At 40.7% G+C, this 26,080-nt stretch overlaps 1 protein-coding gene across 1 annotated transcript; it reads right to left on the reverse strand.

Moving 5' to 3' along the window:
• Positions 1–5,811: 5,811 nt before the first annotated feature.
• Positions 5,812–9,703, reverse strand: LOC126251394 (X-box-binding protein 1). Its single transcript, XM_049951794.1, has 4 exons — positions 9,301–9,703; positions 9,010–9,106; positions 6,286–6,620; positions 5,812–6,037 (listed from the first exon to the last, which is right to left on the reverse strand). Exons 1-4 carry the CDS (start codon positions 9,561–9,563, stop codon positions 5,953–5,955), a joined length of 780 nt encoding a protein of 259 aa, XP_049807751.1. The 5' UTR covers positions 9,564–9,703; the 3' UTR covers positions 5,812–5,952.
• Between the last annotated feature and the right edge of the window lie 16,377 nt (positions 9,704–26,080).

The raw sequence follows: 26,080 nt of genomic DNA on the forward strand, positions 1-26,080 counted from the left end.
GGTATTAGTTTCCACCAGTGTGAGAAACATGATAACAGATGCTTTAGGTTATAATAAATTCCTCCACCTCACAGAGAGCACATCAGACTGGAAATTAACCACACAGCCATAAAAGTTTCTGGGCAACAACTATCATCAGGTGTATTATGAAGGTAAAATGAAAAGCAATACCTCTGCCTTTGTTAATTGGGTTTCGATGGGAATATTTTAATAAATCAAATGCAGTAATAATCCTTAGAATGTGATCTTCAATTACCAATATACACTTTTCCACATAATCACCAGCCAACTGGATACATTTCTGCAACCGATGAACAAGTTTTCTGTAGCAGTCACGGAAGAAATCGACACTCTGTTTCTGCAACCACAGTCTCACAGTTCTCTGAACAACATCATCAGAAGCATAATGATGTCCCTGCAGATCGTCTTTCATTATCGGGAACAGATGGAAGTCAGATGGTGCTAAATGTGGACTGCATGGAGGATGCCATACAGTGGTGAGATTCAGTCTCTTGAAGTTCTACTGTGGTGGCACGTGAAGTGTGTGGTTTACTAAGCAAAGTAATAATGTGACCCACACGTTCTTGTGGAATGCCGACTCTGCTTGCAATTTGTCTCCGAGTGATACGACGATTGTCGTGAATGAATATGTCAACATTTTTCTTGTGAAACTCGGTGGTTGCTGTCACAGGACGTCAAACTCTTTGTTTGTCACACAGGTCAGATGTTCCCGCCTCAACATCTTTAAACTTACTCACTCAACGACGTACAGTACTGACATCAACACAATCACCATAAACTGCTTTCATTCTCTGATGAATCTCCTTTGGGGTGACACCTTCTGCTGTCAAGAATTCACTGACTGCACATTGCTTAAATCACATTGAGTAACCGTCTGTGCAGGGTTCCATACTTTACACTGTAACAACACAACCATTCAATGCTAAAGCTTCCTGCCAACTGGAGCTGTAGAGAAGAGGCTACAGAACAAGCCAGTACCTGGGGTCCATACTTTACACTGTAACAACGCAACTGTTCAAGGCTAAGGCTTCCTGCCAACTGGAGCTGTAAAGGGGCTACAGAACAAGCCAGTACCTGCTGCATACCAATGCTGCCAACAGCTGAAGAATTACGAACCTGGAGGCATTACTTTTCAGTCAACCCTTGTATTATCTAAGGTTCTACATAGCAGAGGATGTGTTGAAATCCAGTGTGTAATGTAAGGATAATGTAATGGTTCCTTTTCCTGTTTACCATTACAACACTGTCAATTCCTTGGTGATACAGACGTTCATTTAATTATGCATAGATATATTTAATTTATCACTTATATGCAATCTTAAAAGTACATGTAAATCAGTTACAATGGCAAAGGTTAATTATAAGATTTCCATTTAAAGTATTTAATCATCTCTGAGTTTATTAAACATCAGTTCACAGTTAATGAACCCACAGTGAGCAGACCTATCCTATCACTGGTTTAATGTTCCCTAATCCTCCTGCCTGTAACACTAATAAGTATCACTGAAGCAGAATATTTCACTTTTAAATAGCACTCCATTCACAGCTCAAAGTTCTGAATTCACTTTCACCACTGTATAATTTTGAGGCTCTTTTATTAGCCATGAAAATTTAAAATCCTATTGCACTGCAAATTACACAGACTAATGTTATGTTCAAAACTAAACCACCTGATGCTTAACCAACAAATATCCTGCTTCTTAAATGCCAGTTTTGTATGTTTATCCTTCATTCTCTTGAGGAGAGATATGGGTAATCTAACAGCCTTTGAAGTATAACATTAATTTATTTTAAACTGGCTCCATTTATTGAAATGTTTAGGTTCTTGATTACTGTAATTTTCTAGTAAGTTTTCTCTTATAATTTCTAGTTTATAGGAAATATTCCTAGCATTAAAAATTTCTCTATCTTTGATGGGAGTGTATTGACCTTAGCATTTACCCTAGTATGGAAGGAAACCTCTCTAAAACCTCAGCAAAGGTAATGACTTACATTATCTGTCTCATCTACCTCTGGCACATTTGTGGATTACAAAGATGTAGGTCTTCGAAGTTTGCATAATTAAATTCAGTCGGTTTTTGTTGGAGTGAGCCTGTTCAAATCTGCTGCTCTAATTTGTCCTTTCTGATTTTTGAAGTGAAATGTGTCTCATAGTTTCATTGTGGTAGGAGTCCTGCCTCTTGATATACAGTTGCATTAGGTATTCTGCCAGTCTTCCAGTTATTCTTACCATTTATTATTATGCAGACACTATCTATATTGTTTGTAGACTGGCGCAATGTAATCTAAGATGGAACCAACAAATGACTTACAGATGTTTATGACAGTTTGATCATTCAAACCGCTTGTTCTGTTTTGCAACACCCTTCAAAGGACAAGTACTTTTCTCACTTAGTCAATGGCATTGTAAATGTTGTGGTTCCACTACAGTGTTCGGTCTAATGTTTTTCATACAGACCAGTGGCCACAGCAGAGCCCCACGGCTGACAATACGTACGTGGTGAAACATCTGTTGCTAAGCATGTGGCAGTTTTTTTGAGTAATTGTTTCATTCCAAAGAAACACTACTACTTAATTCACATCATATTTTTCTGACAGCATAAGGAGGAGAATATGGAGTATTTTTTTGCATATTTGGCTTTATATTGAAACCTTTGAGGTATAGTTCAAACATATTTATATGAGTACATATATGTTCAACAATTGGCACAATGCACCAACGTCGTCATTTCATCAGCATGGAGAGTTAGTCTTCTCTTCTATGTCAGAAAGGGAACATTTGACATACATAAGGTATAAGGTACATATGAATGCAGGATTGTTGCACCCTTTGATTAGACACAGTTTTCATTCCACAGATCCAAAAAGAGATGATTCTCATGTGTGTGGAACATGTCAAAAAGTATGACATACAACTTTTGAATATAATACTCCTCCATTCCCTGGTCATTTGTCATGAGATTGTCAGACTATTTGAATACATTGCAGTAAACTGGATCTGCTAAGATTTACGAAATTAACACACTATCAGAATGAAACATAGTTATGCATCCCTAATAAATTTATCAACACAAAATACCTAATCTTGACTGTTGTGACCAAGTGCTGTCAAAACTGAAATCTAACAAATATTTTTGCTTAAGCTGTTCTAATAGTCCCATTAAGATATTCATGTATAGAGCTGTAGGAGCTGCCTACCAAAAACCCTTTCAAACTCTGTTTTCTGTTAAAACTGAGCTTTATCTGAAACGAAGTTTTTAATGGCTGCTGGCAATTTATTGAAAATGTATGTTCCTGAATATTAAACACCTTTTTGGACCAAGATAAGTGATTTTAGGTCTTTATGTAGATTGTTTTAATTCCTAGTATTGGTACCATGTATTGAGCCATTGGTTGAAAATTGAGACATTATTTACAACAAATTTCATCACGGAATAAATATACTGAGAAGCAGTGGTTAGAATACCCAGTTCCTTGAACAAGTTTCTACACAATGTTCTTGAACTTACAACACAAATGAATCTTCTTCCATGCTTTTGCACTCTAAAAAAACTCTCAGTTTGAAGAGTTACCTCTAAATATGAAGCCCTATGATGTCATAGAATGAAAGTAAACATTTTTAATTTTTTTTATATCTCCTACATCTGAAACCATTCGCATTGCAAAATACAAACTTATTTAGGCATTTCAGCAATTCTGTAGTATGCCCTTCCCAATTGAATTATTATCAAGTTGTAATCCCACAAATTTAACAGTCAGTCTCTTCCATCTGCATGTCTTCATACACATGCTGGATTGAAATCACAGATTCTGAAAGTTTAATGACAGTACATTAGGTTTACGTCACTTATTAATGTCAGTGAAAATTTGATTATCAGCCATTTCTGTATCTGTACTTGACTTGCTATTTATTCAAATGTTCGTATAATCTGCAAATAACAAACTTGGCATCTGGCAATGTAACAGACAAGAGGTCATTAATGTACGGAGGAGAAAGCGACAGACCAACGATGGAACCTTGGGAACCCTACATTTAACTCCCAATCAGATGTAGACAGATTGCTTACTCCACAGGGTTTTTGAAATGACACCCTTTGTTTCCAGTTTGTAACGGAAGACTAACCATATTGCAGCAACGCCAGACATGACAATACTCTAATTTATTCAAGAGAACACTGATTCACAGTCAAAGCCTTTTGACAGGACAAAAAATGCCAGTAGCCTCTGACCTGCTATCTAATGAATCAAGTATATCCTCACTGTACATGTAAACAGCCTTCTCTATATTGGGATCCTCAAAAAATTGACACGTTATTCATGGGCAAATGCTTAAGACGACACCCGAACACACCCTTTTCAAGTATTTTTGAAAATAGCTGGCTAAAGTGGAATGGGTCAATAGTTTGACAATCTTTTTTTCCCCCTTCTTGAAAGAGGCTCAACTTCTGCATATCGTACTGCTTCAGGCATGAAGAAATCTGAGCCTGCATTGTGTACTGGCAAACTTTATGATTGCCTAATCTAATAGTCAGCAGTGGTGTAAACTGGTGCAGCACACATGCTTTGAGTACAGTCCATTGCACCACATATTATCTATACATACACAAAATTGTGACTACACAGTCCTTTTAAGTTAAAGACAATGTGTGATGCCACAGAATATCTTCAGAACTGCATCGATGGTATAATTTTCCTTTGTGAATCTAACCTGGTCTTGTATTAAGATTGTTTCATCAGTGCATTGTTTTACTCTAATATTTATAATGCTCCCAAAGCCTTTGCCAATTGTTGGCAGCAATGTTATTTATGTAAAGAAGTTGCATCCAACAGTTCAAATTTTGCATTGATTTATATGACTATTGGATAACCATCAGATTCTGAAGTTTGACAATACTATGAAACAGATAGATTGCTACTCACCATAAGGCGGAGATGCCAATTCACAGGTAAGCACAACATACAAGATTGCTAAACATGCAAGCTTTCGGCAAAAAACACCTCTTTACACACACACACACACACACACACACACACACACACACACACACACACAGAGAGAGAGAGAGAGAGAGAGAGAGAGAGGGGGGGGGGGGGGGGGGGAGTGAGTCTAACTTCAGGCAGCAGAACTAAATGATGCATGCTGAAATACAATCGTACTTATACTGGATACTAAATGTATGGGAAGGAAGTGATGGCATCCTGAAAGTAATTGACTTCATTTTCTTGTATTCTGGCATCCTTCAACAATGGTCATTTTACCATGCACAGCACAGGACTTTCCAGAATCCACTGCACAGAAACAAGAGTTAAATTACATCATTTATGTACACAGTTTATTCACACATAGACAAATCCTTGAATACATGAAAATGTGAATCATCGACTCAAACTGTACAAAAAACTATATGTACAACATAAAATACTTAAATAAGTTAATGTTAACATTAAATGCAGACTGACAAATTTAAACGAGATTGGGAAACAATTCTGTAAAACATTCATTCCAAAGATCTGATACACATTCAGTGGCTGATATTTCACTCTGTGGGGAATCCAGTGACTCATATCCACAATCTGACAATGGTGTTTCTGTATGACAAACTGCTGGAGACTCTGTTTGCATATAAAACGAGGAGTCCGATGATAGAACTTCAGATGAGTTACTGGAACAGGGAGAAACTGGTTCGTCTTTGCAGTCATTAATCAAAATTTCACTGTCTGTATCCTCTTCAGTTGTGACAACTTCTTGAACAGCTTCTTCAACAAGCATGCCTCCTTCATGTGGTACTATAATGGTTACAGTCTGAGTCGATTCATCGTACGTGCCATACACTGTTTCTGGTACACTGACAACCTCTTCACTCTTCACAAATTCAAGGGGTGGTTCTTTGTGTGACTGACTGTGTGTTTCTGATGACTGGATAGGATTACTTAGTAATCTTCCAGTGGTTTCCATGTCTTTTGGTGTCTGCCCCACCACTTCAGGAGCACAATTGTCTTTCCCCGATTCCCTTGCCTGAAAAATAAATGATATCTTTATAGTTCAAATCAAATTACTTCAATATGTCTTAATAGCTAAACACATACTTATATCAAATAGCTAATAAGGGTAATCATTTAACAGAGCTCGCATGCGAGATTGAAAGCTCTTGATCAACTCAAAGAGTATTCTGCCATTATATACACAGACCAACCTAACTTATGAACCTTTTATTGCCTCACATGAAGTCATTCTTCATAATTCATTTTCAAGCAAGAAATTACCTTGCAGACATCTTTCTTCTCTCCATCCACTGTACTATCTCCTTCTCCCAACAAACTGTTTGCCAACTCTTCCAGCTGGGTAAGGTAGTCATCTGAGATATCAGCGAGAAGAGCAGGAAAAGCGTCGTCATCAGGTGTCCCAGGCCCTGAGCCAGCTGCAGACTCTGCCCCTGCGGCAGAGGGGAGGTGGACACTGCAGGTCCAGCAACTGCAGGTCTGCAGCTGACTCCGAGCGCCTGGCAACCGCACTGTTGTCTACGCAGTTCTTCATTCTGCTCAGATAACCGCTGATTCTCTCTAAGTAACCTCTCACACTGTGTCGACAACTGGTTTGTCTACAGGAAGGAAAAAAAAAATTGACAGCATTTCAAATAAGTTAACTTAAGGTCTAACAATGGATATCAATTGTGTGTGTGTGTGTGTGTGTGTGTGTGTGTGTGTGTGTGTGGTGGTGGGGGGGGATGACATTTGTTTTTGCTTCTATTTTTGCGATGAAGGCTGTGGCCAAAAGCTTAGGTGTAAGCATCTTAATTGTGCCCGTCTGCAACTTCGTGTGTTATCTTTACAGTAAGTAGCTTTATCTTTCCCTATGTTCTTCATCTTAAGATCTTAGGTTTATACTTACGATATACTTTAAATTACCTTTGAGTAACTTATGGATTAAACTTGGGGGTGGGGGGCATGCATGTCTTCAGGAATCCCTTGCCAACATGGTCTCAAAAATGCAAGTACATCATGAACTGCATACTATAATAACCCCATATAAATAATGAATACACCATCTGGTAAGGTTTTACCCATCAAGGGGAACAGTTCATGTGGTAAAAGTTTTGTATCTATCTTATTGCTCTAAACACATGAAATACAACAGTTTGCCAGTAAACCCAACACAGAATCAGCTTTCAGACTTAGAACTGGCATAGAGCCAAATCTGTTTCCACTCTAGAAACTTTCAATCACTGGAGAAGTTAAAGCAAGCTGGTTGCTAAACAGCTTTTATGCACACGATAAAGGACATATTTCTGTGCACTGCATTACACACACACACACACACACACACACACACACACACACACACACAACTGACAGCGGAAACTGTGTGGTGATTGTGCGTACATGTATTTTAAAGATAAGGTCATACTCATTCCATTTAGTGCATACCAGGCATGTGTTTTTATTTAGATTTGCAAAGTATGTGCCACTGATGAATAAGTTCAAATACTGATAAGGCCAATAAATTCTTTTTAAATGCAGCCAATGGTGTACACAATGTCCTAATAAAAGACATGTAGCTTCGCTTTATAGAAACTTGACAGTGGCTATGACCTTACTGTCAATGTCACTAACAGTAGAGACGAAAATTCTGAAGGCACATTATTATACCATGTGTCACATTAATGTGGATGGCAATAGAAGCAGCTCTAGCTTTGACTGGCTGCAATGAAACTAATTTGATCAGCATCACTTTGAAGAAATCCTTCCGATATTTAATCATTTCAGTTTAGTGAAACTTAAATCAGGATGACTAGAAAGATTTAAAACCCATTCCACCTGAATACAAGTCGAGTGCTTACCCAATGTAAGCACAGGGTTTGATTGGGGATTTGTAGTGCATTATAAGTTCTGGCCCTTTTACTGCTTTGATGTAACCTAAATATTTCCCCATCGAGGCCAATTTTTTGTCAACATAGAACTCAACTGATTATCTGACAGATTTATGAGATCCTCATTAGTTATAACTTACTTTAAGGTACAGCTGAGAGCACATGAGTTCTGGAGAAGAAGGGGGGGGGGGGAAAAAAAGGCTTCATAAGGTGGAAGCCAAACTTTTCTAGAAAACTTCAAATATCTACTTTGCAGCACTGAAGTTTTGTTAGTAAGGCTACATTTTCATTCCACCTGCTTCTAATAGCATTCATAACTGTCACCCTCTTGTACGCTACACATGCTGTAGGATGAGCTGCCTCTATTTTTCCATTCAAAGTGAAATAATCTGTGGTCTTTAACCGAAGACAGTAAATGTATGCTTCTTCAACATAGTATAGCTATGTGATCCATTCGTTATGCTTATCAAATCAATCTTATCCAATTTCACCAACAAATGTTAGGAGTGTGACAAGTTATTTAACTTAAAACACTGGCATCCGCATAATGGCAGGAAAGAAATGGAGACATGACTGGCATGATGGGAATAACCTAATGAATTCATGTTATGAAACTAAATTCTGAGACATCATCACAGTGTGTTATGTGAAGACTTAACTACATTTTGTACTGCAATCAGTTTTTGTCACCACAACCAAGGTTTCTGAGCGGGGGAGGGGCAAAGTAACAATGTTATCAAAATTGGTTCAAAGTCAAAACGTTTCAAAACAAAAATATACAATAATACCTAGCTGGTGTCAGACCAATAGCAAATACAATTATTAAAAAAATGGTACAGATTATGGTTGTGAAGGCACGACTTATCCGTAGCATAAGGGATCCACTTTGAAAAGTGTATTCTGAGGTATAAGAAAATAACGTACCTATACAACAAACAATATACGTTAACAAAATATTTACAGTATTATTATGAGAAACATTTTATAAAATGAAAATGTTTTACTCAGGCCTATTATTTACAGAGGGGCCTGAAGCCCATTAGGAACTGTACAAACATCTAACAGAACAATCAGTTATCTCTGGAAGTTAATTTTCAATGCTGTCCTAAGAACAACCTACCTTTTCTCTTAGTTCTTTCACTATTGCTTCCAGCTCGTCCATTTTGGCCTTTTTTCTGTCTCTCGACGTCTGCGCAGCAACTCTGTTTTTCAGTTTCCTATAAAATGGAGACCACATGAATAAGGCGCAAGCGAACAATCCAGAACATCGCAAAATGCACCTCTTACAAGGACGCAGCGGGCAATGTTACGAAATATGTGGCTTCACTTTAAAACTAATCAGCCTCGTTCGTGAATTAATACTACCGTAATAGCAACAAGACAGTGTTTAATTTCATATATGCCTACTTACTTCCGCTGAAGTTTTTCTTCTAGCGTTAAGTGGTCCAGTCTTCGTTTTCTGCTAGGCTGTCGCTTTTCTTCCACATTTATGTTATTAGTTGGAATGCGTGGAATTTTTTCAAGGGTGCTAATGCACGTCAATGAAGAAGAATTTGTGAAAAGCATCGCATCTTCTGGTTTTGTACATATAACGTTTCTCGGCGCAACTACCGAAGGCAGCTTGCCGATACAATTTGACAATGATGGTATAACAATTGTCCGTGTTGCTGACATCTTCGTAAGAAAGCCACTCCACAAAACAGAAAGATATACTAAAAACAGCACTATTAAGTTTGGACCCAGCCAAACGTCACTCGGCACACCTAACCTCCACCACCGACTGCCACGCTTACACTACTGCGCTTCGATCGTTGCTTGCGTTACCCACCCACCGGCTGATGAAACTTCCAGAGTGCCTCCGCCAGCTGTATACGTCACAGTCACGTGGGATCCTTGTGCCAGGTGTATTATCCATTAATGTACTGATGCAAGAGTTCAAGCAGTTGCCCGGAACACGGCGCACAGCTAAAATGCTCAAACAATGTCTATGGAACAACTGATTGTCATAACCGAAAACAATGAGTTACGTCATCCAGTGAATTACTATAAACTGCAGTCTATAAGCGAGACGATGGCACATAATGGCACTTCTCAGCAGAGATCAAAGGTCGCGTTTCTATATTCAAGTAAACTATATACTTCGCGTAATAACACGCCAATATAGGAGCCTTCACAAAAAATAGGTACTTCAAGGTCATCTCACCGTCTTACAGCATTGTTAGTTAGTTGTAATTTCAAATGTTGGTAAAAATTGCGAAAACAATATTAGACATCTGTATTTTCATGATGGAGTATTTTCCAAAAGAAAATCCCTGCCAGCTGCTACGAAAAAAATCAAAATTTATGTTACAACAAATTTGGAAGAAAAATAATTTGTTACTTCAACCTGTTGATAAAAAAAACTACTGACATATTCGGACTGAAAAAAAAAATGAACATTCTGAAAGTTTATAGATGCATGTGATATACATTTTATAGTGAAGACATAAAAATATTCCGAGATAAAAAAAAACAACGTTAGAGGTGTGAAACTGTTTCTCGTGTGTAGCGAAAAATGTCGTCGCTCATGAATTTCTGTTCTGTTGGACCTTGTACAACATTACAGCGAGAAAGTTGTAAAATTAATTTTGGTCACATTTGAGACTCCGTGCGTGGCAGCCCGCGAGTACTGGTCTCGCCACAAGGATTTTTGTTTCGACGGTTCGCCTTAATACGACCTAGAATACCCCCTACCTCCCGAAACTTTTTTATTTGGGGCTCTTACTGATCCTTCGTCGTCACAGCAGCCATCATCCAGATCACCGATATACGCTGCACAAAAGTAACTATAGGTTTTCAGCCCACTAATTCCATTGAAGTCGAGCAAAATACATTTGTGCGCACGATGAAACCCAAGTTTTGTCCAGGTATACTGTAAGACTATCGTCCTATGTTTATTGTACACAAAACTTCGCTCTTCTGCTAGAATGTCTCTGTGCTCCATTAAAAATTTTCGTCCACCATTACGCTCTCTGAATCAAAAACCAAGTGAGCGGAGACGACAAAAAACGGAGGTCTCTGGTCACAATAATTATTTTTTTCACCAAGATCACCCTGTATTTTCTAGTCGCCGGATATTCTCATCTGCCGCAGTACATAAATACAGTTCTACGCTTTAACTTATTGCCAAAATCGTCAAATTCGCTTGATTTCCGTTTTCATCTATATCACTTTCTTGAAGAATCAAAACACAAGTCAATGCACCGTTCCACGGAAGACTGAAACCACATACATGTAAACACACGACGTCGCGCGGATACGCTGAATATTCAGCCGGCGCTTAACTACGACACTGTTAGTAGTGTGGCAACAAAGCTATGCGACGGGTGAATCACAGAACTTAGCGCCTGTGGACTGCAGGTAGCGGGTGTTAAAAACTGTACAACAAAATTTGTCGTCATGAATTAACGACGTTGATGAAATAAACATATTTCTTAGTAGTGAGTGGAAGGTTGTTTCAATTTTATGTTGTTATGAACACTGCTCATTGAACGAGTATTCTGAGCTTTGAAAAATATTGGATTTTAACCTTACACACCATTTTCGTAGAATAGAATCAAAACTCGGAGGAAATTTCATTTATATAAAAGTATAAGAATGCAGTCTCTAAATGGAATCTGAGTTGCGTAAAAGATTATGAAGTGTCAGCTTCTGAGTTAGAGGCAGAAAAACAATTCTCATGTATGTACAGATCTCCTGATAGCAATATAAATGTCTTTTTCAAGTGACCGAACCTTACTCAAGGGAAATTCAAAATTAATGTGGTAATATGGTCCTCTGTGACAATTTTAAAACAGATTTCCCACAGAGAAAAATTTGTAAATACATCTTGTTCCACGCTAAGATCAAGATTGGCTCCTTGTAATTATCCCACCTGAGTACTGGACTGTGAAAGTTTCATCTGTACTAACATTCGATTACATCAGCCTGCTGCAGTGACCAAGCGGTTCTAGGCGCTTCGGCCTGGAACCGCGTGACCGCCACGGTCCCAGGTTCGAATCCTGCCTCGGGCATGGATGTGTGTGATGTCCTTAGGTTAGTTAGGTTTAAGTAGTTCTAAGTCTAGGGGAATGATGACCTCAGATGTTAAGTCCCATAGTGCTCAGAGCCATTTGAACCATTCGATTACATCACGAGGTGAATCTGTTGGTCGATATAAGCATCCAGCTATAATTGTCTGCCAACTCCTGATACTGTGTGTTGCGCTAACAATCTCGCATACAGTTTCAATTTCTATTTCGGCAGATCAGAGTTTCTTGTCTACAGTGACAAATACACCATCCTCTTTACGCACACCTAAATTTTCCCTAAAAACCTCATTGCTGTCAGCTTGAAGTTTTAACAAGCTTTCTGTATCTAGTATTATGTAAGCTTCACTGCTTTTTAGGAGCGCTTCTAACTCTGGCACTTTGTTACAAAAGCTTCGCCAGTTAACTGCTAGGATTTTAGTACTCTCACATGTGTGTGTGTGTGTGTGTGTGTGTGAGGGTGGGGAGGGGGGGAATTTCACTAGATCTTGTGTGCACCCGCAGTCTCTGTGCCTGACCCTTTTAGCGGGCCTTATAGTTTTCAACCCTACGGCCCTAGTCTAGGAAGTCACAGCCTAACTTGTTACAGATCCTTCGCAGTCTCTGGTTCATCCCATCCACTCAACTCAGAACTAGGGGGTCACAATCTGATCTGTGGACAATGCAGCAGACTGTGAGTTTCATCGTAACTCCGGGAACAAGACTGGCATTCTCAACCGTATCTGGCGGTCGCTGGAATGATCCAAATATGACATTGGACAGACGACAGGCATCGTTTACCCCAACGTGTGCCACAATCTGTTGTTGGTTACATCCTGTTCCCTCAATGGTTGCTGGAATAGCCTCTTCAACATCTTGAATAAGGCCCTCAGTCACAAACACTGAGTGCACATGGGGTTCCTTTCCATCCCTCTCTGCCATTTCCGTAAGGGGTGCCATTATTTGCCACACGTCTGAACTGCCGACGATTAATGCCCCCCTACCCTTTTGTATTTGTCTTCCCTTGACATGGGACTCGCCAGGTTTTCCAACACGTGAAATGGGTCTCACCGGCTTAGTTGCGATTTCAGTGGAAGACAGCCCTCGAATTTGTTGGTTAGGGGACTGGGTGAAACTCCCTGAGTTCTCCCTGGTCCTTGTCTCATAGAACACTTAGACCTACCATTCGCAAGCCACTTTCAGTCAAGTGGCAGACTAGTGACAGATCCTGTATTTCTATGGAATGGATGATATTAGTTGAGATACCTGTGGTATCCCTGATACATAAATTTTGGGTGCCCTCCCAATACACTCATTTGCAGCAGCTTCCAACCGCTTGACAGTTGTCAGGACGATTTCCAGCTCCTTACGAACAGCAACAAACTCTTCCTTTGCCCGAGAACAGCATACGCGGTGGTGCTGAGTTGTGACTGGTACAATATTTTACAATTACTAAACAAACAACTTTAAATTATGCTTGCTCATTATCTTTAAATTCACGAGTCTGATCTATTACAAGTATTACTTGTAGCCTTTTAGGACTGAAGCGATTAAGAGCCAGAACTAGATACATATCATGACAATAGAAAAATATGGTACAAAATTTGCTGTTTCTTAGAAACGTTTTTTATGTTCACTAACAAATTCGTCTACAGCGTTAGTTTACTTTACTTGCCGACAATGTACATCTCCGTGACAAGAGAAAACGAATGTGACACGATATGTTTGTTATTTACAGTAACTGTAAATCACTAACGTCGATTCACTATAAAATGGGTAATGCACAACTGACGAAAATTCTCGAGAATAAGCGTTTGCAAGAGTCCGTAAATTCTCAAAAGAGTTTCTTTTTATGCAAAGATATAATGAAATCAGGGAATGATTGGATACTGTAACCGAAAGTGTCTATGATGCACAAATAAAGTTTTCAGTTGACTATATAGTACAAGTTATGAGTCAGTGGACTATCAAACAGGTTTCAGAGGACCGTGGTCCTGTGCTGAACAAATACAAAACCTCAAGGCCATCCTCTAACACAGCAAGAGACGAACCAGGCAGTAAGGAGCTACCTTCGTAGACTTCCAAATGGCATTCGACCTCAAGGATAGAAAAGGCATTCGACTGCATGGATAGAACCGCTCTCTTTGGAATACGAAGAGAACTGGGACCCAACGGAAAACTCAATAGGTTGGTGCAGGCCACCCTGCACTACACCACATCCAAAGTAGAGGTATCGAGAGGGGTGGTGCAGTGGTTAGACCCCTGGAACTGCATTTGGGAGGACGACAGTTCAAATCTGCACCCGTCAATCCAGATTTAGGTTTTCCATGTTTTCCCTAAACTGCTCCAGGCAAATGGTGGGGTGGTTCCTTTGAAAGGGCACAGCCGATTTCCTTCCCTAACCTTGAAACATTCCGAGCTTCTGCTCCTTCCCTAATGACCTTGTTGACGGGATTTTAAACCATACTTACCTTGTTTCCTTTTTCTTCAAAGTAATGTTTAAAGGGTAACTTTCAGACTTTCCCGACCAATACCGGGGTGAGGCAGGGAAACAGTATTTCATGTATATGGAACGTTCAAAACATTCCCGTTCGAAGGTCGTACGGTCCAGAATCGGTATCCCAGGCAGGCATAATCACCATGAGTATTGAGACAACCAACCCACCTACGCACCAGGATGAAGATAAAACACAGTGTTCTGCTGCATGAGGAAGTCGGTAACTGCCTGATTCACATTGTCGACCGACAGAAACCGTCCAGCCTTCACGGTCTTTTTTAAGATATTGAAGGTGTGGAGATCGAATGGGAAGAGTTCAGGGCTATAGGGAAAGTGCTCGAATGTCTCCCACTTCTGCGTTACGACATTTGCGAAATGGGAATGTGCGTTATCACGAAGCAGCAGCAGCATCCATTCTCGCACGAAACTTGGCACACCATTCCATAACAGTACTGCCCCACATTCTTCATTCTCCAGTTGATGTCTACTCGTGTTTGTCCTTTGGAAGTCAAGAAAGGAATAGCAGCACATTGATCCTATTCTGACGTATTTGCTATTAACAGCGCCATAGTTCACGTTTCCACATTTACTGCACGCTGGTTGGGAAGAGACAAATGTCACACTAATCCCTTGTCTACATGTCGGTGCTATATACTCGCATCGGATGTACCCGCTATGTTGCATATTCGCTGCAGCAACACCCTCAAATGGAAACTTTTTGATTGCTACTTAGACGTTATTCAATTGTCTCGTAAAAAATCGTCAGGGGATGAATCAGACCTCTAACAGTGAACACCAGATTGAGGATTGGGATACAAACAGACAACCTAAGGATCCCATGCCTGGCTTTCGCTGATGACCTGGTCTTACTGACAAACGACGTGCGGCAGGCTTCTATGCAATTACAAGCACTGTTTTTAATACCAGAGAAGACAGAATTAATGCAGAATATCTCTGGACTGAATTATTCTATTTTTCTGGAGTAATTCTTGTTGGTCGTAGTACTGACCCTTCACTACAGTCAGTATGGGAACACTTGCGTGTTCCTGCTCTGAAGTATGCTAATTAACTATTTCCGACCACAATTTCCTGTTTGCATATCACACGTGACCGCCTCGCGGAAGCGGGGAGTAAACAGGAGCTGCCGTTGTGCTTTCACGATATCACAGAGAAAACGCTTCGCACTAAGGCATACATTCTGACGACTTTATTTTTTCTACGCTCGGTATCTTTTTCTCTTTTTCCGTTCGATACAGCAGAAGTACTGCACATTTAAGTAACTTTATATAATGGAAAAAATTGTCATAAAATGCCATATGAAAAATATAGACTGCAAACAACACTATCTCATCAGAGCGAGCACTTCTACAGTTAGTTAGTTGATCAATAACACGTTACGGTAGCCGTTATGATGTGGAACGTGTCAAGTGCACAAGACATGCACATATGAAACAAGATTTTTTAATATGTATATATTACAATACAGAGTTAAGGATTAATATTTCTATTATTTACCCCATTCCCTTAAATGGCACATATGACACAAGATTTTTTAATATATATATATATATATATATATATATATATATATATATATATATATATATATTACAATACAGAGTTAAGGATTAATATTTCTATTATTTACCCCATTCCCTTAAATGGCACAAAATGCATATACTATATTTATAGATTTATTTATTCCTATTCAAGAATTAATCTATGGTGTAGAAGGAGTTGTCAAGGGGATATTATTGCAATTTATGTTTGAAGCTATTTTTGCTGTCTGTCAGATATTTTATTTCATTTGGTAACTTGTCTAAAATTTTTATAGCATCATATTTTACTCCTTTCTGTGCCAAAGATAGGTTGAGTAAAAGGATAGTGTCTTTCTTTTTTCTGGTATTATAATCATGAATGTCACTGTGGTTTTTAAACTGGTCCATGTTGTTGAGAACAAATTTCATTAGTGAGTAAATGTACTGTGAGGCTGTTGTCAGAATTCCCAATCTTTAAAAAGATGCCTACAAGGTATGCGACTATGAACCCAACACATTATTCTAACCACTTTCTTTTGAGCAGTGAATACTTTTTGTCTAAATGTTGAGTTACCCCAAAATATTATTCCGTATGACATCAGAGAGTGAAAGTATGCAAAGTATGTTAGCTTACTAATTTTTAATTCCTCATATCCTCAAAATTGGCAATACACTTTCTGCCCAAAAGTCTTCAGGTACCCCTATGCCGCGCGGAGTGACCGCACGGTTTGAGACGCCATGTCACGGATTGCGCGGCCCCTTCTGCTGGAGGTTCGAGTCCTCCCTCGGGCATGGGTGCGTGTGTTGTTCTTAGCATAAGTTAGTTTTAGTAATGTGTAAGACTAGCGACCGATGACCTCGGCAGTTTGGTCCCTTAGGAGTTCACACACATTTGAACATCTTTGATACCCGTATTTAATGCAGAACTGACCACTAGAAGTCAATAGAGGCGAACCCGCAAGTATAAAAGGAGACGGGCAGTAGGGTGTTGTCAGCAGAGAAGCAGTGATAGCAGAATGGATCGATCAGGAGAGGTCTGTGACCCCGAAGGTGGACTAGTCATTGAGTGTCACCCGAGTAAGAAATGCATGAGGGACATTTCAACTCTTTCAAAGTTGACTGAGTCAGCTCGAAGGAACAACCACAACTAAACCAAGACTAGGCAGACCATATGTACTGACGGTCAAACGTTGCGGAGGATGGCTGTGAAAAAAATCACGTGGAATCAATGGAAGATCTCATTCATGATTTCCAGAGTGTTACCAGCGGCCCAGGTAGCACAGTGTGTGTACGTACGACACTGAAAAGAATAGAGTACAATGATCGAGCAGCTCCTCATAAGCCTCGCAATTCTGCAGTCAGTGCTAAGTGACCCTTGACGTAGTGCAAAGAGCGACATCACTGGGCAGTGAATGACTGGAAACGAGTGATTCGGAGTGATGAATCTCTCTATACCCTCTGGAAATCTGATGGATGAGTTTGGATTTGGCGAATGCCTTGGGAACGTTCGGACATCATGTGTAGTGGCAACACGTATTATGTTCGAGTATAATGACTTTTCTGGAGACTAGAAATATACTCTGTAGGAATCAGCATGGGGTTCGAAAAAGACGACCGTGTGAAACCCAGCTCGCGCTATTCGTCCACGAGACTCAGGCCATAGACATGGGTTCCCAATTAGATGCCGTGTTTCTTGACTTCCGCAAGGCGTTCGATACAGTTCCCCACAGTCGTTTAATGAACAAAGTAAGAGCATATGGACTATCAGATCAATTGCGTGATTGGACTGAAGAGTTCCTAGATAACAGAACGCATCATGTCATTCTCAATGGAGAGAAGTCTTCCGAAGTAAGAGTGATTTCAGGTGTGCCCCAGGGGAGTGTCGTAGGACCGTTGCTGATCACAATATATATAAATGTCCTTGTGAATAACATCAGAAGTTCACTGAGGCTTTTTGCGGATGATGCTGTAGTATATCGAGATGTAACAACGGAAATTTGTACTGAAATGCAGGAGGATCTGCAACGAATTGACGAATGGTGCAGGGAATGGCAATTGAATCTAAATGTAGACAAGTGTAATTTGCTGCGAATACATAGAAAGAAAGATCCTTTATCATTTAGCTACAATATAGCAGGTCCGCAATTGGAAGCAGTTAATTCCATAAATTATCTGGGAGTAGGCATTAGGAGTGATTTAAAATGGAACGGCCATATAACATTAATCGTCGGTAAAGCAGATGCCAGACTGAGATTCATTGGAAGAATCCTAAGGAAATGCAGTCCTAAAACAAAGGAAGTAGGTTACAGTACACTTGTTCGCCCACTGCTTGAATACTGCTCACCAGTGTGGGGTCCGTACCAGATAGGGTTGATAGAAGAGATAGAGAAGATCCAACGGAGAGCAGCACGCTTCGTTACAGGATCATTTAGTAATCGCGAAAGCGTTACGGAGATGATAGATAAACTCCAGTGGAAGACTCTGCAGGAGAGACGCTCAGTAGCTCGGTACAGGCTTTTGTTGAAGTTTCGAGAACATAACATCAACGAGGAGTCAAGCAGTATATTGCTCCCTCCTACGTGTATCTCGCGAAGAGACCACGAGGATAAAATCAGAGAGATTAGAGCCCACACAGAGGCATACCGACAATCCTTCTTTCCACGAACAATACGAGACTGGAATAGAAGGGAGAACCGATAGAGGTACTCAAGGTACCCTCCGCCACACACCGTCAGGTGGCTTGCGGAGTATGGATATGGATGTAGATGTAGTATGTAGAGCAGTAAAGTACAGAGAAGGCGTTGTTACGGTTTGGTGCTGTTTTTCGTGGCTACGGTGAGATTGCGATTCAGATAAAGATAAATGCAGAAGGACACGAGGTGCGACAATAAAGTAATGAGACTGATATGAAAAAAATATTGCTTACCGTTTTAGTCAAGTTTAGTGTTGTCTCCTTTAAAGTAATTTCCTTCTTATTGCACACTTTTTGCAGCGCTTCTGCCATTGATGTTAACATTTCTGGAACTTATCTTCTGTAATATCCTCCAAGACCCTCGTCACAGCTTTTTGGACATCTTGTGTAGTTTGAAAATGGTGTCCCTTGACCGCCGTTTTGACTCTTGGAAATAGAAAAAAGTCGCACGGAGCGATATCTGGTGTATAAGGTGACTGTGATAGTACTGAAATTTGTTTTGAGTTTAAAAATTGCTGTACTGGCAGAGCAGTATGGGATGGCGCATTATCGTGATGCAGAATCCAATTATCAGCAATGTTGGCACGACATGAAGAACTCTTTTATGAAGTCTTCCTAAAATTTCTTTGTAGTAATATCGGTTAACTGTTTGTCCAGGAGGCATCCACTCTTTATTAACAATTCCCTTGGAATCAAAAAAGCACGCATGCATGCCTTTCACTTTTGGCTTTGACGTGCGAGCTTTTTTTGCCCTGGTTGATTCATTTGAGCACCATTGCGAACTTTGGCGTTTTGTCTCTGGATCGTACTGAAAAAACCAACTTTCATCACCAGTGATAACACGGCTCAACAATTCTGGATTAATTTCCATTTGCTCTGACAGATCGGCTGCCACATTGTCCCGTGTTTCTCGCTGTTGTGGTGTGAGATTTTTGGTGAGCATTTTTGCACAAATCTTTCTCATACCAAGCTCTTCAGTTATTATTATGAACCGTTTCTCAATTGATGTTCAGTTCTTCTGCAATCATTTTGATGAATAATCTTCGATCAGATCGTAGGAGTTCACACACCCTGGCCAAGTTGACATCCGTCTGTGAAGTTGATGGTCGTCCACTGCGGTCTTCATCTTCAACATTCGTTCTGCCTTCACTAAACATTTTATGCCAACGAAAAACGCTCTTGAAATAACCTCCTCTCCAACAGCCTTCTGAAGCTTACTGTAAGTTGTCATTGCGTTTTCACCCAATTGGACGCAAAAAGAAATGTCATAATGTTGCGCAATATCATGCGGTTCCATGTCTGTGACGAGAGACACAAACACGTGTTAAGTTATTACAGTACAACTCATGACTGAGCAGTTGCATCGATGTGTCACTTGGACTAGAACTAGCGTATAGACCAAGGTCAAAGATAATTGTACCAACGCAAGCCTGCAGGGTGGCCACATCTTGCAAAGAAAATCAGTCTCATTACTTTATTGTCGCACCTCATATGTACTCATTTTACATTACTGTGTACTACTTACAGTAGAAGAGCAGTTCGGAGACGATGACTGTTTGTACCAACAGGACAATGCACCCAGTCATAAAAAAGCATATATGAGGCAATGGTCTGTGGACAGCAACATTCCTTAAAAGGACTGACCTGCCCAGAGTCCCGACATGAACCGAATGTAGCACCTTTATTTATGAGTAACAACGTCGATTTCGCTCGCGATTCCAGCGTCCATCACTATCTCCTCTGTTTTCAGCTCTTGAGGGTCCGCCCCCAGTAGCTGAGTGGTCAGCGTGACAGAATCCTAAGGGCCCGGGTTGGATTCCCGGCTGGGTCGAAGATTTTCTCCACTCGGGGACTGGGTGTTGTGTTGTCTTAATCATCATCAATTCATCCCCATCGACGCGCAAGTCGCCGAAGTGGCGTCAAATCGAAAGACTTGCACCCGGCGAACGGCCTACCCGACAGGAGGCCCTAGTTACACAACATTTACATTTTATTTTAGCTCTTGAGGAAGAATGGGCTACCCTCCTCATAGTGTGAGTTGGGTTATGAATCCATCCTGGGTGGCCTGGATGAAGTAATTCTGTTAATTCTGTTCCAAATACATGGTTAGGTTTGAGCTTGGGATATGTCCTAAGATTCTACAACATCAGGATGTCAATGATACTGGACGCTAACAGTGCTATTATTATTTAGTGCCTACAACGAATGTGGTTTTGTCTGGCAATTTCACACAAAGTCACTGCCTCCTCAGCTCACCTCCAGCAGCCTAGCTGTGTGTAATACTCCTACAGGAATATTATGTAACTGCACTGAAGAGAAAAATGCAGTGGACTATAGTCTTTGGAAGCGATACTCACTCTTACTGTTTTCCTTTGCCGCCTGAAGCTTGACAGCGGATTTGTCAAGTATTTGGGATCAGCAGGTATTCCTCCAGCCGACACCGTAAACGGGTTTTTGTTACTTCCTGCTTAGCTATGCGCGGGATGACTTGTGTCTTTCTCCGATCTCTGTCAGTTCATAATTCTCGCCATTTCTGTGAAGCAAACACATGAGCGATTGCACCGTACTTTTGTATGCATTGAACATCGCCCATGTCAGGTCAAGCTGATGTGGACGTTTAAACAGTTTCCCACTATTCGCCGTACAATCGTTTTGTAAGTAACCTCTTGGTAGATCGATCTCATTTTCTTAATATCTCACCGATTAAAAGAATCCTTTCACCTTCTTTAATCATAAACGAACGTTTGTGACCGTATCATTTCTTATCTTATCAAAGGTACTGCGATTGCAGATACTTGTGTGCCATTACTGACTAAACGTAAGTCTCATTAGTTTTGTAGTTAAAGGAGAGTACGTTTTAGTCAAGTGCACAGTTATCAGTTTCTCTATACTTACAGCTATTTTACACGAATGCAGTGTGTTATTGGTTATTAACTAATTTTTTTTCGTTTTTGGATAACATTGCTTTATGGCTAATACTGTCATCCTTTAAAAATCAGTAGTTACGTCTTACATTGGCGACCAATTTACAGTGAATTGCGAATAATGATCCCACTAAGCTTTCTTAGGACATAGCGAAGATCACATTTTCGTCTCGTTCCCAAATTTGCCACGGACAACTTAACATGTCTGTGCATTTGGTGAGAAAAGGGCCACATTTAAATCAGTCATCTCTCGTGCAAGATTGCATAGACAAAATGAATCCGCGAACCACGGCGACTGCGAGGAAAGAACTTAAACAATGACGAAATCAAAATCAGCCTAAGTATTGCGGGTTGTGGTGGGGAGCCAGTTTTAGCCGGGAAGTTCCGCCTCGTGCCAGAAGACGAAGCGGAAAATCCGCTTCTCGCGGTAAACTTCTGCTGGAGGAAATTGAATAACTTAAAACCTCTACGTCTTTGCGTTCAAACTGAACGTGAAACGGGAATGAAGTACACGAAAGACCATCAACTACTTTTCATTTCATAGAAGGAAAGTCGAAGCGTGGAACATGCTGATGACAGCAATAATATAGTCACTGAGAAAACAAGAGAACTCCTTGCCGAGAAAGCAAATGAAACTCTCATGGAAGTTTATAATTGGTCAATAAGTAATAAAGTGACATTGAACATAAAGAAAACTAATACAATGAATTTCACTTCGAAGAGGAAAAATGACAATGTTAAATTAAATGTAGATGGCACCTCTATAGACTGTGTAACAAATGCAAATTTCTAGGAATGAATATTCATTCTCAGTTAAAGTGGTGTGAACACACAAAGGTACTTGCAAACAGAATGTCATCAGCATGTTATGCCGTTAGAATCCTATCATCAGTGTGTAACATGCAGTGTCTTTCAGTTACATATTATTCACATGTACACTCAGTTTTTAGCTATGGAATTCTTTTTTGGGGAACAAATGCAGAAAATATGAACACAATTTTCAAACTCCAGAAAAGACCCATATTAATAATATCCAAAAATACTAGTCGAGCTCGTTGTAAAAATCTGTCCACTGGAGATTTTAACTGCTCCATGTGAATACATTTACCAGTCAGTTGTACACATCAAAAATAACATTGGTAATTACTGCACAAACAGCTCTGTCCATGACCATGCAACAAGAGAGAGACTCAACTTACATTTACCAAGAAAAAAAACATAAAACTCAAAACAGCATTTTCTACCAAGGAATAAAACTGTACAATAAATTACCAAAAGAGATTAAAGAAATTACCAAAATACACTTATTTAAAAAGGTAGTAAAAAGTACGTGTTATGCAATACATTTTACACATTGAATGATTACTTAGATAAAACAGAGTAATGGTTTGATAAAAAATGTTATACAAATAAATAATTATAATAATAATATTGATTATAAAATATCCAACATTCCACATAACAACTTCACTTTATGTTTTTTTTTTCTTTTCTAGAAATACTTACCCCCAAGCTAGGCATAACACAGTACTAACACCTCTTCCTCTTTATGAGCTCAGCATCTCACTCATTATGGAGGGATGCAGACTCAGTTTTTCAGGATAGCAGATGGGAAGTTGAGGTACAGAAAATGGCCCAGAGATCACCAGTGTGTGTGTGTGTGTGTGTGTGTGTGTGTGTGTGTGTGTGTGTGTGTGTGTGTGTGTGTGTGTGTGTGTGTGTGTGTAGTGAGTGTAGTGAGTGAAGTGATATGAAATAATGTGTGTATAGTGTGTGCAGTGACTGATAGTGAGATATGAGTGAACAGTGTGGCATTACATTATTTAATAAGTTATTTGTAAAAATGTATTGTATACCAGGAGTAAATCTAACGATTGTCTCTAACTAGAAGTCTGTAAATATATGTGTGTACTAATTAGCTTACTTTAAATTGATCTAAATTTGTAAATACTTTGCCGTGTCCTATATCCTTGTAAAAAGAGATCTACAGATGAATAAAGCTGCTACTACTATTATATTCCAACGGGGAATTTAAAGCAGCTTTGTGAGAGTGGATAATAAAAGTATTTAGTCGTATCACTCTTTCACGTGCCATTACCGTATACAAAAGCATCAAGATGCATTCCCCCACCCATACGGAATAACCCGAATAACGTGTGCAAGTCATCGCTGATTTTTTATGCCATTCCTGCTTATCATGTGGCTAAGCGTCTTATACCAAATAAAATTTGGTAAGGTTCTTCAGCTTAGAACGTTCTAGTTCCATCTTTAAACATACACTAGGGAAGCTGTTTTTCTCTGAATGGTAGAAAGGTAGCTACTTTGCACCATTATCAGTCATTATTTTTCCTGAATCACTCGAAAAACAATGTAGGGAAAATATCTGTGTGCCTCCATACGCGATATACGCTGTCATCCCATAAATTTAAGGCCTTACAGGAGATACACACACCGTTGGCTGGCTTGCGGAGTATAAATGTAGATGTAGATGTAGATACACGACGTAGAAATTTCACTAATTTACGGACTATATTCAAGCGAAATACCCTAATATACACGTAAACTTTTTTCTCTCTGCCAGTAATTTCAAATTAACGAAACATTCTAGTGTTTACTAAACAGCTGGGCTACACCATTAAGCAGAAGCTTGTGAATCCTTCCGCTGCTTGCTTCCAGGTCGACCTGATGAGGCCCATCGCCACTCAAGAACGACTCTACAGAGGGTCTCACAAAACATAACATGTGACCTGCCCTACACAGGTGGCTTTTCAAGAGATAGTGTTAAGTGAGTCTAGGAATATGAGGCATTCCCATCCTTACGTTCCCATAAAAAGCGCAAAGACATGATTAGGCTACTCACAGCACGCAGAGGGGCCTCTAAGCAGCCGGTTTTCTTGCCCTTCGCACGGAAAACGATCGGGAAGAACTGTTATGTAGGGCAATGGGAAGTTTAATTATTTTTGCTCTAATTTTTATTCTCATAATTAATAATGTAGCGTAGGAAAGGAAAACTATATTTTAATGATGAAGCTACGATTTTGATGTACGTTCAGACAGTGGAGTTAACGTGCCGAAACTTCAAGAAATTGTAAAAGGGGTGAATGCAAAGCCACTGAAAATAAATGAAACAGCGCTTTCTTTTATCTGCTTCTTGTACTATCACTTTTCATCGTGCGAACCTCCGTCTGAGAGGATGTAAGTTTCGTAAAGCTACACTCCTGGAAATTGAAATAAGAACACCGTGAATTCATTGTCCCAGGAAGGGGAAACTTTATTGACACATTCCTGGGGTCAGATACATCACATGATCACACTGACAGAACCACAGGCACATAGACACAGGCAACAGAGCATGCACAATGTCGGCACTAGTACAGTGTATATCCACCTTTCGCAGCAATGCAGGCTGCTATTCTCCCATGGAGACAATCGTAGAGATGCTGGCTGTAGTCCTGTGGAACGGCTTGCCATGCCATTTCCACCTGGCGCCTCAGTTGGACCAGCGTTCGTGCTGGACGTGCAGACCGCGTGAGACGACGCTTCATCCAGTCCCAAACATGCTGAATAGGGGACAGATCCGGAGATCTTGCTGGCCAGGGTAGTTGACTTACACCTTCTAGAGCACGTTGGGTGGCACGGGATACATGCGGACGTGCATTGTCCTGTTGTAACAGCAAGTTCCCTTGCCGGTCTAGGAATGGTAGAACGATGGGTTCGATGACGGTTTGGATGTACCGTGCACTATTCAGTGTCCCCTCGACGATCACCAGTGGTGTACGGCCAGTGTAGGAGATCGCTCCCCACACCATAATGCCGGGTGTTGGCCCTGTGTGCCTCGGTCGTATGCAGTCCTGATTGTGGCGCTCACCTGCACGGCGCCAAACACGCATACGACCATCATTGGCACCAAGGCAGAAGCGACTCTCATCGCTGAAGACGACACATCTCCATTCGTCCCTCCATTCACGCCTGTCGCGACACCACTGGAGGCGGGCTGCACGATGTTGGGGCGTGAGCGGAAGACGGCCTAACGGTGTGCGGGACCGTAGCCCAGCTTCATGGAGACGGTTGCGAATGGTCCTCGCCGATACCCCAGGAGCAACAGTGTCCCTAATTTGCTGGGAAGTGGCGGTGCGGTCCCCTACGGCACTGCGTAGGATCCTACGGTCTTGGCGTGCTTCCGTGCGTCGCTGCGGTCCGGTCCCAGGTCGACGGGCACGTGCACCTTCCGCCGACCACTGGCGACAACATCGATGTACTGTGGAGACCTCACGCCCCACGTGTTGAGCAATTCGGCGGTACGTCCACCCGGCCTCCCGCATGCCCACTATACGCCCTCGCTCAAAGTCCGTCAACTGCACATACGGTTCACGTCCACGCTGTCGCGGCATGCTACCAGTGTTAAAGACTGCGATGGAGCTCCGTATGCCACGGCAAACTGGCTGACACTGACGGCGGCGGTGCACAAATGCTGCGCAGCTAGCGCCATTCGAC

The sequence above is a fragment of the Schistocerca nitens genome, chromosome 1 (assembly GCF_023898315.1).
Source record: "Schistocerca nitens isolate TAMUIC-IGC-003100 chromosome 1, iqSchNite1.1, whole genome shotgun sequence".
In the NCBI taxonomy this organism is placed as follows: domain Eukaryota; kingdom Metazoa; phylum Arthropoda; class Insecta; order Orthoptera; family Acrididae; genus Schistocerca; species Schistocerca nitens.

Coding starts and splice junctions, on each gene's coding strand:
- LOC126251394 (XM_049951794.1), bottom strand. CDS start 9,563: ATGTCAGCAACACGGACAATTGTTATACCATCATTGTCAAATTGTATC. Junction 6,621..9,009: donor TGAAAGAACTAAGAGAAAAG/GTAGGTTGTTCT, acceptor TCCTTCCTGTAG/ACAAACCAGTTGTCGACACA. Junction 6,038..6,285: donor AGAAGAAAGATGTCTGCAAG/GTAATTTCTTGC, acceptor TTTATTTTTCAG/GCAAGGGAATCGGGGAAAGA.